General features: G+C 37.1%; 1 protein-coding gene across 2 annotated transcripts in view; it reads left to right on the plus strand.

Annotated features, from left to right (window-relative positions):
* Window positions 1–19,656, plus strand: part of LOC124159383 (dual oxidase maturation factor 1-like) — a 324,286-nt gene that overhangs the window by 275,927 nt on the left and 28,703 nt on the right. For both annotated transcript variants that reach the window (XM_046535158.1, XM_046535157.1), the window contains one exon: window positions 16,191–16,407. In XM_046535158.1, coding sequence (XP_046391114.1) covers window positions 16,191–16,407 — 217 coding nt within the window. The remainder of the gene's footprint in view (window positions 1–16,190; window positions 16,408–19,656) is intronic.

A 19,656-nucleotide genomic window follows, 5' to 3' on the forward strand; every position in this document is an offset into this window, starting at 1 on the left:
TTAACCGGGAATGATACAATCACTTTTTTTTACCTTTAATACCTTCCCGGGGTCCGGCACAAAATACGTTCACTACTGTATCATAAATGTGGAAAATTTGTCCCGGCATTTTTCTAAGAATTATGGTTAGAGTTTTCAAAGTGCTTTACTCTTCATTAAAATTTCCTTCTTTTCTCATCTTGACATTTTTTATGCAATTTTCAAAAGTCACCTTATACCTTTGGCTGGAAAAATTAGCTTAAGGGCTACCCATATTAGTAGAAATTACGTAGAGTATACTTCACACTGCTTCCAACAGATTTTTAATTGCTAAAAACGTTCTCTTAGCAATTCTATATCTATATTTTTGAAGGCCTTTCAGATTGCACCACCAAATATATTGTTGAAAACGGTTACCCTTTTGAACAAAGAGATCGGAAAAAAATTTCCGATAATTTTGATTTCCTTTCCAATTATGTGAGAGACTGCGGTGAAAAACTGAAATGGCCGCGCATGACTCGAACGGCCCAACGTTCGCTGGGGCCGTCAACCTTGTGTAACAGTTCGAGGCAAAAAATAGAGAGAGAAATTATTGGATAATATCGATAATGGCTCTAGTTCACTCTCTTTCTCCCGCATCGAGTGACCTTTCTCGAAACATATCTTTGATGCTTTTTCTGGCCTTTTCCCCTCCCATTGTTATTTTTTTTGTAACTGAATTGACCCTTTCTCTCACTGCATTTCCCCTCCTGTACCAGCAGTTTCCCCTACTATAGGAAGTTCCGTCGTGACTTAACAACACCGAACAAATGCATTTTGTATCATACGCTAAAAAAATTCAATTTTCCTTAATAACGAATACGACTACATATTGACTTATTAGTACGTTGAATTTCCCACACTCAGAGTATTCCTGCATTTATTTGGCATATTATCAACGCATGGCGTTAATGGATGTCATCTAAGAATAAAATGAATGTTCCAATTTAAATATAGTCACAGACGTGACGAAAACTTATCTAATTTTATTCCCCAATAAATAACACTTTATTTCCGAGCCAAATATCGACTGCAAAGCGGTCATTGACGAGGTACAATTAACAGTTTGTCAGGTTTGTTGTAATACCTTGAAAATTATTGTTAAGCAATCGAAACGCATGTCGGAAATTCATATTTCAAGTGTGCAATAAACTTGCCTAATTTTCATAATTTTTAAAACTTGATTTATGTCTGAAACTTCATTCCGTAAAGTTACACCTTAAACCATTGCTTTCATTATTATATTATGTTGACTGACGCCATTCCTTTACGATATCCTCAAGAAATTTAAGAGTACAGCTGATTTGGACAACACTAAAATATGGAAATTAATATTGTCTAGGCCTGATGAGTCAACCGTAACGTCATTTTTGTGCAATTTGTGGGTGATTTGCCTTCAATGACTGCATTTATTCGTAGATAACTCAAAAAGTTGTATGATGACGCCACTACGCTTTCTTTCAATCATGATTTTTGTGGTATGATGAACCTGTAGTCAGTTTTTTGTCAAGATGATAAATTATGTTCCGGTAATACTCAGCATTATTTTTTGAACACATCATAATCATCATGAAAGCCTTTGAATTTTTTTAAACAATTTCGAGATTTTTTAAATAAAATATAGCATTGAAAACTCAATTTTTCTCATCGTCGGTCGATGAAGTACAATCAGCGAGCATAATCCAAGTGTTAATACAAAGGGCATTTCTTTCTTTTCTCCGAGTAGGTAACTTTCTTAAGAACGTACCTCCACTCCTTCCCCACGTCAGTATCACATCAGGGAAGTGCGCGCAGTACTCACGCACTTGCACGTTGCATTTGCTATCTGCAATCGCTGTCTTTTATCACCCGAGCAAGGGTATCTCTCAGTCGGGAGACCTCTTGAACAAGACGCTAAAATCCCCGCGCTTCTCCCACCCCTTGCTGCTTTTTCCCGATCCCTCCAATCTTTCCTGGAGAGTTTCCAAGTACGATTGCGGAAAAGTTCGTGAACAATGATATTTACGATTTGCGCCCTGGGGATACGGCGTGGTAGGTCTCGAAGGTATGGGTACGTTGAGGAAGGAGGTTCGCCAATTAGGGTTAATTACAGGCAATCAAATGGAGGAATTTACTAAAAAAAAGCAGCTTATTTTCTCCCAGTATTTAATCAAAAATTTATCTTATCCATTTTTTGTGTGAATTTTAATGTGTGAATTCGTGATGGATTATCTGGTAGAAAAGTATGAGAATGCAGATATATAATCAAACATTTCCTCAAAGTAATTGAATTATCTTCGGCGTTAACTTAGTATAATGACATCATTTTTAAATTATTGGAGAAATTTGATGTACTTATTACACATTTTGTGTCGAGATAATATGTGCTATTTGAACTACCGTACACATGTTGAAATCGACTGGAAGCCAAATATAAAAATGAAGAGTAGTTTCACTAACATTTCTTGCTTAATCATGATATTTTTAAACTTTGATGTAAACTTTTTTTTCCACTTGCATTGATTTCATTATATCATTGCCAAACTTAATTTGCGAAAATGTCTTGTCAGCCAGACCATGATAACAGCATGCGGTATCAGATAGAATTGTAGCCTAAAATCCCATATCAGAGTTGATATGGGAGTCAATATTACACCACACAGGTGATGGTGACCGAATTAATTGATTATACACCGCGAACACAACGAAAACACTATATTATTGAGTGTACACTCACCGGTGCATAAGGGAGTCATTACTCCGAAGAAGTTGATACACTTGATGTCACAGTAGCGTTGAAGTCGTTCAAGCTTGGCACATTATATTCAGTGAAAAATTTCCAAGCAGTTACTTCATTTTTCTTAGTGCCACTCCACTCCCAGCGGCAGTTGACTAATTTCGATAGGCTGACTTAAATTCTAATTAAAGCAGTTACTAATCGGTGATGCTTTTTTAAATTTATACTAATTGATTGATTCAGCCCGAAAGTTACGGGAGCCACCTGCTCTCCCCACTAGGCTATCTTGATCCCCCAAATTTAAACTTATGCTTATATTAGCTCAGCAAACGAATGAAAACACTCGCGCTAATTAGGACTTGAAGCGAGGATACAAGTACCAGGCATAGCACTAACCATCAACAAGACGATATCAAAATCGCAAACTAAAACAAGTGATTTAAGTCCCTCTCAACGGTCAATACCGATATTTTACTCCCTAATTTCGGTGGAAGTAGAAGAGGATATCATTATTAATATATTTGTTGTACTCACGTAACACAGGTTAAATTGTACAGAGATAAAAAGGGTGCTGAATATCCAATGATCTTTTATCGCTCTAACCCTTTTGTACACGTCGTGCATGGAGCACATCGGGGATATTGTAGCTGCATAGGGGATCTCGGAGGGAGCGAAGGGTCGGGAATTGAGAGGAGAAATGGTCGCGTAGACGTTGGTTCGTGGCGGCAAGATTTCCATTCTCTCCCCACCTCCTTGCCAGTAACCCATCGGCGGACCGCCAATTAGGGAGAGAGTTAAACCCTGCCACCAGCAAGGCTCTTTCTCTTGCCTCGCCGTAGATCAGGATAATGACGTCCCTGGGAGATGGTGCCCATTGCATTGCGACTGCACTAGAGATGCGTGGGAGTGTGGCTAAACCCTCCCATATGGAATTGTGTTGCTTGGCGAGAAATTTTTAATCTAGCCGTTTGGAAATACGTTCCCTCTAGACACTTGCATACATATACGGTTAGTTACCGATCAAATTATGTGGTGCAATTTGCCGTACATCACTATCATTCGTAATTTGAGAGTAAATTTAACCGCATGAGGTGTAAATTAACATTTCTGTATGTCATTTTCTTTAACTGAGTAAAACAAATAGGGGCCTTATTTTATTTTTTTTTCTATTAGGGGCCTCTTTCGATTGCTTTGGTTAGAATCATGATACTGCCTAATATATCATCTAGGTTTGTGATCCACCTTTCATCTTTTCTTGAACCTCTCCATTTTAGATTTTAATAAAATAAGATGGCAATTTTTTAATTCTGTTAATTATATTACAAGATTGTAAAGTAAAGCAAGAGAATATAGTACCTCTCCACGGTTTTATGGATATTTTACTTCCTACTTTCGGTGGAAGTAAAATATTATATTTGTATTAATAAATTTACTCTACTGACGTAATATGGGGTAGTTTTTGCAGATTTAAAAAAGATATTTTAATGAGGTGCTTCATCTAACCCTCAATTAAAGAATACTATGAGAACAATTGCTCTAAATGCGGAAGGATGCCAAAAGGGGAAAAAAAATACTATTTTGCGTTTGTCTCATTCCTAAGAATGTATTCATGCATATTAATTTGCAAAGACTCTGTGTAACTATTTCCCTGAAGTCCATAATTTTCCTTAAAATATAAATTTTGCCAAAAAAGCTTCAATGGGGTAATGTACAAAAATATAACACCCAAGCTGGGCTAATACTGCACGTAAAAAAAGGAATATTAAAACATAACCGTATCATATTTTGAAATCCCCATCACCTTACTCTGAATATAATCGAAAAAAGAAGGCACATTAGAAGAATAGAATGAAAGAAGCAGCAAAGATGTAATATACATACGTCTGTTTCGTGCCATTGTCTTTGCAAACCTCGTACATTCAAAACCCTTTGCCTCATTCCCTTTGAGGTAAATGGCCCCTTCAGTCCCCCTCCTCCTTAAATTTGACATTCTGTATGCAAAGAACTGCGAATGCGTGAGTGTGTGGCGATCGGAGAAAATAGCGCTCATCTGAATTGCAAATATAATGTTTCAAACTGCCGACTCTAAGCGCACGCTCCTCTGTCCGCTGTGTCTTTTTCTTCCCCCCCCCCCCCCCCATCTCAACCCTTTCTCTCTATTCTTCCTCCAACCCCCTCCGCAAGGAAAGCTTTGTTCCGCGACTGTATGTTCAGCGGGCAATTTTTAACGTGACTCCATTTGTACTCTCTGCTCTGAAGATACCGCGGTGAAAGGGAGGCCCGGGTGTGAGACGAAATTCAGAGAGGAAAATCGGCCTTAATCTTTTTTTATTACGAAGGCTTTATAAAATGTATTTTTACAAACTTTATCTTCATTACTGTTGCTCCATTTTTAATAAAAAAATATTGTATAACGTACGAATTCAGGGTAAAAAAATGTAAAAATGATTATGTGTGCTAGGCAGTCATGAACACGGAAGAGTTTTACGGAAGTTTGAGGTCCAGGAAACGGCTTATACCCATAATTCACGTAGCCCTTAACTCATTGCAGAGATTATGACGCATGGGACGAGAACTGTTTAAAAATTTCGGAAATATTTCATAGATAAAACAAATGGCGTCTTGCTGTGAAGACGTTAAGTTCTAAAAGGTTCCAGGAAGTTATCAATAAGCGTCTGCGAAACAAATTCCTGATTAATTTCCCCTGGTCAAGGTTTGATTGTGGCCTCATATAAATTTTGTTGACAAAAGGTGATTTTTAAGGTACACTGTGAGTTGGCGAGCCCTAACGAGGGTTTATGTCAAGACCATGTTCCATCAACCTCTAGCTATTCTTATCTCCGACTTCGCGAGTTCAATGGCATCTCGGATGCCGAAATATTTTGGATGAAGTGGACTAACTACGAGCCAATGAAAGCTTTGTTTCTTTCCACTGAAAAGGGATTCCTAATCATTATTTTTTCTCTCTCTCTCTCTCTCTCTTTGAGTTTTTTAAATATAAAATACATTGAAGATAGAATAATTAATACATACTTTTATGAATTATGAAATAAAACCTTGTCATGGTAATGAAAACTTGGCATGATGGCTGGGCTTGTATCGTCTCAGCCAAAGATGCGGGATATTTTTGAAACTATAAATAGGATTAAAAGATATCCGAAGCGGATCCATAGTATTGAATCCTGGGGAAAATTACAAACATATTTTACATTATATATAAGGATGAATAGCGTAAGTTAATTTTCTCTGGTCTGATCTTTGAAAATCTTTTTTATCGCCAAAATCTCTAAAAATTAAAAATATTGCATTTAAAACCCATTGTATTAAGTGATTCCTCATGCCTCGGTGATAATTTTCAAATGTAATTTCCATTTCGTTTATAAAATCCTTAAATTTAGTGTTTACGAGTTCGAGGCTGAATGACATAATTAAGGAATTAGAAATGGTCCCTTTTGTGTAAGTATAAATGCTCTCGTCTCCTTTGAAAAGTTATTTTCATTGGCGTACGCTGCCGGAAAGATTTAGTAATAGGCGCTAATTTACAATTACCTTTGCCGTGAACAATGCATTGTTGTTGTCTCCATTGTAAGGGATCACCCTGTATAATTTTATCAGTAGAAGCATTAAGTGATTCTAATCGGTTGAATTCCTGAGTAGCCATACGTCATGCAACTGAGTTCTAGTTAGCTATTCGGCACGCGCATTGTAAGGGGGCAATTTTAATCAAAGCGTTAAGGAAAGGAATTCGAAACGTGCTGTTGGATACCGATTATATCATATGGATGAAGGACATCGTGTATAATCGCATTGGTTCGGGGGAAGGAACTTCATGCTTGGCTAACTCATCAAATGGGGACTCAAAAGAAACTGAACACGATTGTCTCAAGTTTCCCCAGCAGCAGTCACGGTCAAACTCTGCCGCCTGCATTGAAAAAAAATTATACACCCTTCCTATGTCTATTCATACACGTTACGTGCTTCGATCGTGCATTGGTTTTATGAAAAATCCAGGAAATAACATTCAGGATAAAAATTGTCCATAAATGTCTCGATTCCGTTATTCAATAATAACTCTATTTTCTGAGAAGGACATATACGCAAACACGACTCGCTTGATTTTTCCTTCTCTCCAAGGGTTTGTTTTTCAATCCGTCACCATTTCACGGTAGCCAATGCGTGTGGAAGGCCATCTCAATTCCTTTCTCTCCCAGCGTGGGAAAGCCCGGCACGCATGGAACCCCTTTGGATGAGATTGTGCGATAAATATTTATCCTTACATTCTCCCGTGCGTTGTTATGGAGGATTATCTCGGTAAAGGTACTCTTTCCTTTTCAAAACCCATATTTAAACAGCTTAATAATATATCAATGATTTGTAGATTTCATTTACGAGTAGTCGTATATCGTCGTGATGTGCATCGCAGTAAATAATTTAAGTGTAAGGCTGAAAGATGAAAAAGACATTAATATTTTCCGTCACTGGCTTCTACTGCAGAGTGAAAATTTATTTTCTGCCATCAATTGCAGTGGGAGACGCTTTTCCTGTCCACTACAATAAATCGTCATATAACCTTCGAGTAACTGAGGTTAGATGTTCATATCTGGCTTACCCCAACCTCGCCATCACTCATAATTAAAAAAGCGCATCTGGTAAGATACCACCCTCGTTGTCTGTACAATTGATTCTCTGACCTCGTATCAAAGGTCAATTTTAAAAGAGAATAATCATAGCTAGGAGCTTAATTAGATGGAATTCACGCTTCCAATCTGTATTACTGATTACTTTGTTATCTTTTTCTGTGCCATGCTATGTCATGCTAAAAAACGATGTAGGTAAATTTAATGCAAAAACTAAACATCATAAAACACTAGACATCATAAAAACATTCCATTGTTTATATTTCCTAAAATATATAACTTACTGGCATGACTATAATCTGTCTGGAAGCGAATGATAATATGTATAGCATGACACCGATTCCTTTACTTAGACAAACCTTCCTAAATTCGTGATTGGTAAAACTTAAATTTCCATATGTTCCTTACATAGGCGTATATTTTCCTTGAAATTTGTCTCCACGGGAGAGTATTTCCCCGCAATATCATCAGTTATAAGCTCAAAAATCATCATATCTGCCTTAAGCGAAAACGTGGGTAGCGATTGTAATCATAAAATTTTCCAAAACCCGATAGTAGCGGTAAAACTGAAGAGCACTATTGCATGTAGTCATGAGCAATGTCATTTCGTAATGAATGGGAAAACTAAGCCAGAAATATGACCATGAGCCCTCAAGACTATTATTTCGTGATAATTTTTAAATATTTCATCTTATTTTTTAATTCCTTCAAAAGAATTTGAAAAATGAGAAATATAAGTTGATATAATGTTTTAAAAATTGGAAGGTTAAAGCCTTGGACATGTTCCTCAGTGGAAAGCTCGGCAAGCATTGGATTCCTCTTATCATATTATTAAATATGCCACAGTTTCATCCCCCATACACTGCAATCGCTTCTGATTATTTAATCAATTATTTCTTACTATTTTCACATCCGAATTATTTAAACCTCCATGCACCACCTCTACTACAATATCTTAGAATATTGGATACGTGTTACTATGTTTTTAATCATGCTCTCTTCGTCGTTATGAAAGGCAAGAATTTATTTCTATTTACAACCCATTTTTATCAAATTATGCGGCATCCAGAGAGATGAGTTTTAACGTCAATCTTAGGCATGCATTAGCTATCAGACGAATACGGCATTACATTAATCTGATATCTTAGTCGCTCGTCATAATTTTTTATATGTTCGATGGTATTGGTAAGATGGCATTGGTTTCTCAGCACACGATCACGAGACGCAGATTTCTTTGCAATGGGCTGAATTCAGGAATGCAGGAATTCTCACTTCATTGGGCTATAAATTGTAGCATCATAGGCTCAGTTGAAAGTGTGACGTGAGGTAAGGTCATCGGGTAAGTGGGATCCGCAATGAGAATTGAAACAAAGAAATGAAAGGAGCTCTATAAGGTAGAAAATTAACTCTTGAAGGTAACGAAATGATGCCAGGTAAATACTTTAGCTGCATATCATCAAACTGCAAGGCTTATTCAAATATTGAGACGGAATTTCCATATTTTTCATTTTATTCGATGCGTTTTAAATTTACGGGAAATATTCTTTTTTTAAATCTATCGTTTCAAAATTTTCAATTAAAGAGAAACGATAGTAAATAATACTGTAAATTGTCTCAATCCAGTGATCCTCAAAGTTACAGTGTTTCAAAAGTTATTTCTGTGGTTGCTCTTGAGTCGGTTGAAAGAAATAACGTGAAAAGTATTACCTACATTCCTCAAATGCTCCTTTAAAAAATATAACACCACTTGGGGATTTACCAATGGAAATTATCAGATGGAAGGAAGTTCTTTGGCGTAAATTGTGGAAGACTTATTTCGCGTATTAATTTTTCCCATTTTATGAATTGTAATATTATATGAACTCGCGCTTTTAATATTTAATTTGAATGGCATTTTAAATTAATACTCAATTTTTTATACAGAAAATTCAATAAGTAGTGCCCACTGACCGATTGAATGCATCGCAGATCCCCAAATTCCAGTCGAACATGCAGGATCTACAAGGAATACAATCGATAGCCAGTAAAATTTTCCGTTACCATTACAAAATCGACGTTTATATTTTGTAAGGGCAGCAATATCTATTATAACACAATATAGGCCGCCAATTAAATAAGCGAATTCATCTACGTCCACATTATAAATCCCAATTTTCGTGCATGTAACTTTCTCATTTGCATAAGAGGCATTAAGTGTGCAGCGTCCATTTGAAAGTAAGTTCTCTCTGTTGTTGATTTTATCCATAATTAATTTATTCACAAACTGGCACCACACGAAGAGTATATATAACAGTATAAAAATATAAGTATTATACATTTAATAATATATGCAAAATAAGGATGATACCTATAGGTTTCGAGTTACAAGTAGACACCATACTATGCATTTATGAAAAAAATGCCACGTAGTACTGGCTGATGTGCATAGGTATACTCATAAATATTAAAAATAGGTATCCATGAGGCTCGAGGTATTAACGTGCATATAGAGCATTGTTACCTCTTCTCACTACGTTTCTCCTTTCTCAAGTTGCGTATGCACTATATAAAGTTCGAGCGTTACGATAAGGGAACGGTGAAGACGTGACGAATCAGACTATTGGCAACCTACGCATTTTATAATTTAAATATAGCTACCCAGCACGCATAAAAAAAACATTAACTTCAAATATAGCTTATACTTTTCTGACAGTAGTAGTGATTTGTAGATGTGAGGTCGGAATAAATCCTTCTGTTTAGTCATATTGAGTTCCTGGAACCGTCCGTAAAATATGTTCACAATCACTTCTTGCCAAAATAACGCCATTTTAAAGGTGTCGAGAGCTTCTGTGAGGGTAAAAATGTTCGGTCGAACGGATGGTTCATGATGAGCTTGCTCCGCATTTGTAACGGTCGTCAATTTATCACGCCGCCATGTCATGTCCTCGGCTGCAAACGAGGCCTCCAGCTGGCAGTTCACTCGGAAAGGAAAAAAAATAAATGGCACGAAAGAAAAACACTCTCGTCTTTCCCTCCGAGCGATAACAAGACAGCAAAATATTCGCGTGGATGAAGTCGAAGTTTTCTCGAGGAACGGTGCCAAGAGATAAGAAGGAGCGCGAATGGGCCAAGAGTCGCGAAAGGAGTCTACACATAGAACTCCTTGGAGTGTGTTGGTGAGATGTATTCAAATGGCTCGAGAATAATACGAAAGCTTTCATGTGAGGAATGTAGTTCAATTCTCTCCGAAAATCTGTGATCAAATGCCAAGAAGGGCTCGGAGAACGTGCACTTTATAGGATTTACATTCAAAGAAGAAAGAGAAGGAATGTCTATTTTGGCGTCCATTTTGGCGACAGTTTTTATAAAACATCAGCGGCATACAAGGAACGTTTGTATTGTATAATCGTATCAATGCCATTACCTAATTTTCTATTATCTCTACCATAATATACTCCGTGGTCTTCAAGTTGCCATAATCGGTCGAGTGACGTATATCGGAGATGGATACACTTCAAATAGCTGAAGGATCAAATAAATATGTTGGTTCCCATAAATAAATAAGAATGCTAAGAATGAGCAGGCATTTAATCAACTGTTGTGGGTAGATGGAGCAGCAAAAGATTTACTCAAGCGATCTGTAATCTTTAAGCTACAGAAAGTTATTGGATTTACGGCCTGAGAAAGGTTTGCGATTGTTTTTTTTTTTCAACCGTCACCGTGCCCAGCTCTTTATCTCGTCGGTGAGAGAAATAACTAGAGGTTAATACTTCATCAATAGATCCAGGGGCTTTGGAAGGTATGTACGGTTATATCTATTTCCAAAGAATTTAATGTAAAATATAAAGTTTTTCCTCTGGAGAATAGAGGAGCCTGAGAACTGCGAAGTCGAGGTGGGATCGTTTAAGTGAGTTGCTCGACGTCATTTTTATTCGCAAAGAAATAATATTTCATTCTAACGGAGAGCCTTTTGGTTCGTAATAATTCTTCAACACTGATTCTCCACCTGTTATTTATCGATACTTGCAGTATAAATTGATTCGTTAAAACCACAGTTGGGTTTGAGCCAATTACAACTGGGATATTTTAAGTTTCAAGCAGATGCTTGGAAGCAGCATCAGTGTATTTCGATGAAATCATTATTAAGATTAAATTAATGCAATGATGAAGTAATGTAATGACTATTAAAACAGGCGTTGAATTAAAACTTTACCGATAAAATTCACTTACTCATTCTTAACTGTGTGTTATTCATTATAAGTCCACTTTTACTTATACCAACACTTATACTAACTTATATGCTACCTATCTCACGTTATATACTAAAGTAGTGGTAAAAGTAAAAGTGAATTACTCAAGAAACTCTACCGATATATAAATTGAATTTTTGATAGGTAAAGGGTCGATGAAGAGGAAGGAATAAAAAAAGTTATTTCTAATGAATGACTTACGATATGAGAGAATGAAAAGTTTTGTAACTTTTTAAACAAAATTATACCTAAGCAATATACTGAGATTGGGTCAATAGAGACAGTATTTTTTCGGAATTAACAATTTTTAATGTTGATTGATTGATGAAGCTGTCGTGTTTGACTAACATAGTTCCAATATAATTAATTTAAAAGTTGAGGGAGAAGTTGCAAATTTAATTGATTCCTTTGGTGAAACTCTAAGAATTTGATAAACCTTTTGGAAAAATACATATTTTTTAAGTATCAACGCTAATTTGAGTAGTTTTATTTTCACGATTTCATTTGTATTTTATTTTTTTAATTCAGTCATTGATTTATCGCATACTTAAAATCTATGGATTATTCTTATTACGAACGTAGTGGCGTAACATGTGTACTTAATATTTTGTGGTTCCATGATTCTGTAGTTTGTATCAAATATCTTGTACCGATTGAAACTGGAATTCCGATGCCATTCTTATTTTTCATTTCCTTTTACAAATTACTGGAAATTATTTTGTATTTATCTCTCTTTGCATCCCAGACAGGAAACTGGCTTTTCGGCTTATCCTTGATAATGCGAAGAGATACGAAATATTAAAAATTATGTACCAACCGATTCATCCTTCTCGTATATGCCAGCTTCAAGGGGAAGTTTTTTTTACGGGTGAACCCCACAAATCTTCACGTGAACGCCATGAAAACCTCAGATATTAACGCTATATATATTCGCGCGTGGAGACGTCACGGCAATTTTTTCCCGGCCGCTTAGGTTCGTAATGAGTCGCCGGCGCGTCGGTCCCATTCACCTTAATCATCTGACCAGCTCTCCTCATCCTTGAGTCTAAAACTAGCCGCGGCGATCAGACGACCCAAAGGGTGAATTAGAGAGGGCCCGATTCCATCCAATAGAAGGTTGATTTCTGTTGCCACTTCGGTCGCATTTTAATCTGCTTTCAAAAATGTCCGCGGCGCAGTGATGAGTAAAATGCGATCCACTTTTTCTCAATATAAAGTTTGCCATTGCAATGAATTGGATTGTAAGGTAATGAATTTGATAGACCACATCATCACGAGTATAAATTTCGGTTAATTTCCCCAATTATGCCTTATTTCCCCGTGAAACTCGGACCAATTTGTCCGTCAGCGACGCGAGTGGCGACTTTTCTAAACGCAATTAAATACGCGGTGATTGACAAGGGTGAACCCAGGATCAAAACTAGGGGGGGCGCCATGGTTGTTCAAGTTGTAGGTAAGATTTAAGTATAAAAAAGTTGAATGAAATTATCATTTTTAAGGAAACTGTAACAGGCCTTTATTAGTTTTTTAAATTATTTACTAGAAATTATTATTTTCCTTAAAGACATTTGCAATTTTTGCTTCTGAATAGGAGGGGCAGGTGCCCCTTCCTGCCCCTCATGGGTACGCCCATGCTGGTTGACAACACATTTAGACTTGATGATCCTCTTTTGTAATATTCGTGGCAGATACGATCCGAAATTTATACAGAAGGAGAGTTTCTTGGACGCGAAAGTTTCCGAGGAAGTCGAAATATCGCCAAGGTTACCTCGTTTTCCTTCCCACGAGAGGGCGAGATGAGACAAAGGAAAGATTTTTTGGGGAGTATAAGCAGACAGCCCGCGGAGGAAGTGAGGGTACAACGACCGCGTTTTTAATATTATGGGCTCTCACATCTTTCAAGGTCCTAATAATCTCGGATCGGGGCGCTCGAGGACCATTGTGTCGAAATTCCGTCGGCCCTCTTAAATTGTTTTCTTTCTTCACCTGCCGCATTTTCGAAGGAGTCCTCGCGTATTATTTTTTCTAAACTCTCAATCAAAAGAATAGCGGTTCCTCCGCCTCACTTTTTTTCTGTGTGAATCACGTTTCTACCATGTTAGAACTAAATCATTTTTTAAAATTATGACATCGCTCGCATTCCATTTATCATTCCTATGTATTTCGTCGTCCTGCGCGGCTGCGCGCGCCGAAATTATCGGTATTTTTTTCGCACTCAAATCTCAGAAGTCATTTCAAAATATCTATCTCGCCGGCTCTTATGTAGCGACCGTAGGTAAATTCGCTTATTTTTATAGGCGGCCCATACTAAATTATGAGAATTTATAATAGATATTGCTGACTTAACAAAATATAAAATTCAATTTTTTTTAATGATAACGGAAAACATTATTGGTAACCGATTGCATTCCTAGTCGATCTTGCAACTTTGATTATGCTCAGAAAATGTTTTTCCAGAAAAAAAAGGAAAGATTTTTGTGAGGGGTTGCAAAACAATTCACTAGTTTTAAAAATCGTATGAATACGGTGGATAATTCTGAGCGATCATTTATAATATCTTAAATTTTGTAATATGATGCTTATATCAGGTATGGAAAAATATTTTAAAGATCATTCAATATGTTGTTTAAATAAGGTAAAATTTGAACATTGAAACGTGAAATTTTTAACTATACTTTCAAAAAAATGTTTATTTCGTTTAACCTGAGCTAAAACAAATCTCAATAATAATTATTTATTACATGTATCAAGTCCAAATAAGGAGACGTGTATTTTTTTCTCTTTGATAGACAGGGTTTGAGCGAAGGTAGAATTTTCCTCAAATGCTCCTAAGATGTATTAAATAATAACTGCAGAATTGTTTTACGTTTCCTAAATATTTCCCTTGATGTGTAGCTTAGTACCTCATGCCTTCCATGGTACTATATTCTACGTTCAAAAGGCACCTAAAATATTAGCTTCTGATCCAGATTCTTCACAAAAATTGTTCCTTCGATACTGGTTTCAACTAAGTTTCCACTATTTTGCTTATAAAAAGATTTTTTTGCCAGTAAATGCTGGGGTATAAGTTTCAATGCGTCAAGAGGAGGGGATGGCGGAGTGGAATTTTTTTTATGTACTTCTAATAGAAAATTGGCCTCGTGTAAATATTTCTTCACTAAGATTTACTGTATTTCATTATCCAGTTGTGTCCTAGCCTTTTTTTAAATAATATAATATTTTGTAGTGTATTTATTTCACTGAATCATAATGAATATTGCAAAAGTTCTTGTAGAAAGTGGAAGGTACTGATGATGGAACTCTCTATGACATTTCTAGTACCTACTAAAATGGAAGGCAGCGGTCGTAGCGGTGGATTTTTTCCGCTCTTTAAAACCACACCGCTTTTTCTTCTCACCTTTTCTTCCAGAGGTTAATGGCATAAAATTTCCCTCCTTTGGGAGCTTTTTAGGAGTAAAAGACTTGGATGTTGCATTTAAGAGACGCTGAGATGGAAGCAGGAGCATTGTATATCATTCCCTTTCTACCCCTGGTAAACATAAACCAAGTGGCCGGGAAAATCCGAGAAAGAGCAAGGGGCGTGGAGGCGGGGGACGGCCGCAATATTCTCTCGTTTCGTCCGCGGAAAGTGGGAGCATAAATCTCTCCTTTCTTCTCCCGCCGCCGTATGAGAGGCGAAGAAGAGAGCCTCGCTCCTAAAATCTCCACTAAATTACGCCTTCGACCTCGTTCGGTAGGCTGCGCGATCGACGCGTCCAAATTGAACGTCTCAATCGCTTCCCTCATCTCGAACCCCATTCACGGCGGTGAATTTTTGCTTCGCATGGAATTCCGAAGGCCAATAATGCATGGATGTGACTGTCAACGCTGAATTCGTATCGCACTCGCAAATCATGCATCGGAAGCCATTTAATAAACATTCGTAGAAAAGACGGTGGAGGGCGTAATGACTTCCTAATGTATCTCAGCTCCAGAAATGCAAGATTTCAACGTTCAAACACTCGTTAATAGCTTCTTTGAGGTATATTTGATGCGTTTGGCTTCAGTGGAATATTCAATTAATTATATGCTGGACACCAGAAAAAAAAATCGTGGAATTATTATTATTATTTTTCTTGCATATTTGGAATTTGCCCAATTTTATGAGTTTAATTCCCATTAAATGCTGAGAGAATAATGCCTAGCACTGCACAGACCACTACGCTACGCAAATTAATTTATTCCAATGGAAATTTTAATGCAGAGCACAGGATTTTCCCTATTGACAATAATTTTGAATTATCATGACGTCGACCTTATAAATTTGATGCAACTCTCCATTCCTCTCACCTATCCCCAAGCCTTTTCTTAGCAACGTATTTATTCTATTTTATATCCTTTATAACCTGTCCTATGTAATTCATTTGGGGTAGTCCCTTGCCCTTCTTCTCTTCCACCTGTCCTTTCTTAGATTGTTTTCATCATTCCATTATGCATCATAATGTGGCCAACTAAGTTGACCCGTCTCCTCCTTAAGGTTTCCTAATCAAAATCGGTGGTAACCTGAGTCTATAGGTTTTAATGTCCCCTTCTCTTTTCTATCTTCCGCAGCGCCATCAGCTTCCAATCGCAGTGAAGACATCGACTTCAACGAGCGGTTCCGGTGGTCGGGTGCGGGTGAGATGCAGGAGAGTCAGCGTGCCGCTCTGGAGCGCGGCCTGCCCTTCCCCATCCTCACGGTGGCGGAGTACCTAAGCGCCGACCAGGAGGGCTTCAACTGGGGACGAATGTACCGCTCCGCCGGATATTACGCCTCCATCGCGCTATGGTGAGTGGAGCAAATGCGCTAACACTACAATTAGAGAAGAGTCTCGTTTTGTGCAAGAGAATGGATAAAAGCAAATATGAAACAAATAACATTGCAATCAGCCACGCCCACGGGTAAAATTTATATTTATTCACGACGCTATTTCCCAAATATGGGGTAGGGATTTGAGTAAAGTCTATTTCAATCGAAGTAGATTCTAATCCTTATTTTTTCAACGTCATTGGATATCATTGGTGGAAGAAAAACTTATTTTTTTGCCAAAAAACTAGAAAAGTCATCGTTTTGGCATCTTCAGACCTGATTGAACGTCCTCTCACGGATTTCAGATTTTCTTTTGTCTTATGTTGCAACTATCAGAAATGGAGTAATATTTCGCTCACAATGAATTAATTCCGTGGAGATGTATCCAGAATAACTTTTACATGTTTAGGAAATACGATAAAAATGTTACTAATTCAAGTGAAAAATATTGTTAAGGCGCCGCTCTGGATTTTACAGTGCTCTTTGTGATCAAGGTACTTAACTTATAGGTATGTGACAATTGGGGAAAATATTTTTAATTCCATTTATTAAAAAGGAAACATCTTGTTTTTAAGATAATGCTTTGATTCTATACAGAAGACGTTCCTTATACCTTATTCCAGTTCTTTTCGTTGGAAAGGAGGAAGATTTGTTACTTTTACGCCCTACTTTTCTTCTGTTATTGAGCATTCTCACTACCTTTATTTTCGTCTTTTGATTTTTTTCGGAAATCCAAATGAAATTGAAATAGAATAAATTATAAGAATAAAATATAAAAGGCTATAAAATTTTGAATGAGTTTGTGATCTTATTGGTATGAAAACGATCAAGTCGAACGAGGACGCGACCAGAAACATAAAAAGACAAGCTGGTACATTTTCCTACCATTTCCAACGGATTGGACGCAGTGATTTGGCCGATTGCCAAAATGAAGCCTTAGAGGTCCGCAAATTGAAAGTGCTTTACTTGACAATGGATTCACCTTGATGCAATATTAATGCACTGCTCCTTCGTTTCACTGAGGTTCGAAAACGTTCCGCTACCGTAAAGTGCATAAAAGTGATCTTCAATTAAGGCGAAGAAACATTTAAACGTAATTACCTCCATAAAGCATTTTTATCGGTGCCCTTGTAAAGCCCCAGCTGCGTTCTCATGCATAATAATAGTAAAAAATAGAAATTACAGTACTGACGAAATCTGTGTATAGGTGGTATGTCACTCCTTCGATCCTCTGAGATGTCCCACATTATTGGTATGTATGTATCAAAATATTATTCTCTCTTGTGCCGCAAAAATTAAGCTAAACTTGATATTTCGTGAGGACGTCAGAGTCCAAAGTACGTGCGTGAGTGTTATGATATGAGTACCATATTACGTTATTCCAAGAAAAGCTAGGGTCGAGAAAAGATTGATTGCCCCAAGGAATCATAATTTTCTGTATTTTCCTACTTTCGTGAAATAACTGTAGTTTGTGAATCACCTCCATTTTCTGATATTTCCCTCAAAATACAAATTCTATGATCGTGTGCTAATTTAATTCTCATGTATTGTTAATTATGAACGCAGAGAAAGTGAAATGATGTATTAATTTTTGGATTAGTAATATTTTGACCAAGGTAGCCTATTTTACATACGTATTCATCGTATAGTGTGAGCATTTAACGTTAAAGAAAACAATTTTGCTTTCTTCCTTCTAGGATTGAAAATATAGTCAATCGACTTTTTAAATATCTTAACTCTGTTCATTGTTTCTCACTTTTGTGAGTTATTTTTTCGATTTGATGAGCGAGAGCAATTGGTTTTGGTTCAACTATTGATTCCCTCCACAGGCTTGTTTCAATTTCCCCGCCCATTTGGCTCTTCCAGTTAAATTCAAATACTAAACTTTAAAAATCCTCCGTCAAGGATTGAAACTCATATTACATTTTTATTTATTTTCTTCATTGCCAACAATACGAGAGATGAGTTGAAGATAGTTCACCGGTTGAAACCGCTACACTGTTACGTCGAGTTAAGTAGAGAAATTGCCACATACTCGTAAGTGTGAAAGCATAACTCTTTCAAAATCAAAAATAGCCAAACATTTTCATGAAAAATGACCATAACTGAAATACGTACTTTTACCAGTGGCCATATACAGCATTATCGTTAAAACTTATTATTACAATTTATAAGTATTATGAGGCCATAAATTTACGTTTCTATTCATTAATAAATTTATGAATTAAAATTTTCGTATATCTGTTTGTATTCATTTCATAACGGTGGAATACTTTTTGGTCCCACAAAAGTGTCTCATTTTTTTAAGAAATGCTTAAGTTGCTAATGTTACTTGTAGCAAAACTAAGAACATTTCAATAAGAGACTATTACGTCAGATATTGTTGTTTTTAAATTAAAATATCTGAGACCAGACTACCATGCTATATGCTAGAATAAGAAATATGTGAATTCTGCGTCCTCAAAACGGTCGGGGCGATAAGAAGCCGATGAGATGCCAATTTTTTCGACTCCTTTCGCTTTGCTCGCTGATCGATTGCAGCATTATGCTCACGCACTTCTGCAAATTAATTTTGCAGCCGTGAGTTCTTAATTTTTTTCATTCCTCTACCCCATGGAGCGGTGCGCCAGACCGTAAAGTGAAGCTGTCAGTTGGCGGAGGTTATGGTGGTGGTACAGGCGCCAGTAGTGATCATGATCTATCCCACAATTCCTCCGCTCCCGGCTTCACAAGGCGTATCTATTTGCGCAATTCAACAATGCTGGCATCTCCACGAACTCTTCGTCAACCCTCTTCATGTATATATTCGCCCACTCATTGATTCGACCCTAATATCTTTGTGAGTCAAGTTGGTGTGGTTCCTATATAGCTTGCTTCAGGAACAGTGTAGTTATCCACGAGCCGTGGCGATCAAGAGATCCAAAAAGCAAAACCTCTATCCAAGAAAAAGATAAATTTAAGTGAGCATTTTTTTATGGTTCAAACTAAATAGTACAATTTGCAGTAGGTAAATGTCGTATTCCTGCGTAAATATTACTATAATTGTATTTTTCATGGCCGGCGGAGCCCCCTATGCATATATATTCCTGCCTGCCTTACCATTCCACCCCTGGTTGGTTTCCCTGATTGAGATAAAAAGCTTTTGATCATCTCATATTCAAAGGGAGTATCTCTACTTCTCTAGCAACTGTAACTCCCTGGTTTCGCTGATGGTGGTCTACGCTGCCT

The sequence above is a fragment of the Ischnura elegans genome, chromosome 5, assembly GCF_921293095.1.
Source record: "Ischnura elegans chromosome 5, ioIscEleg1.1, whole genome shotgun sequence".
Classification (NCBI taxonomy): domain Eukaryota; kingdom Metazoa; phylum Arthropoda; class Insecta; order Odonata; family Coenagrionidae; genus Ischnura; species Ischnura elegans.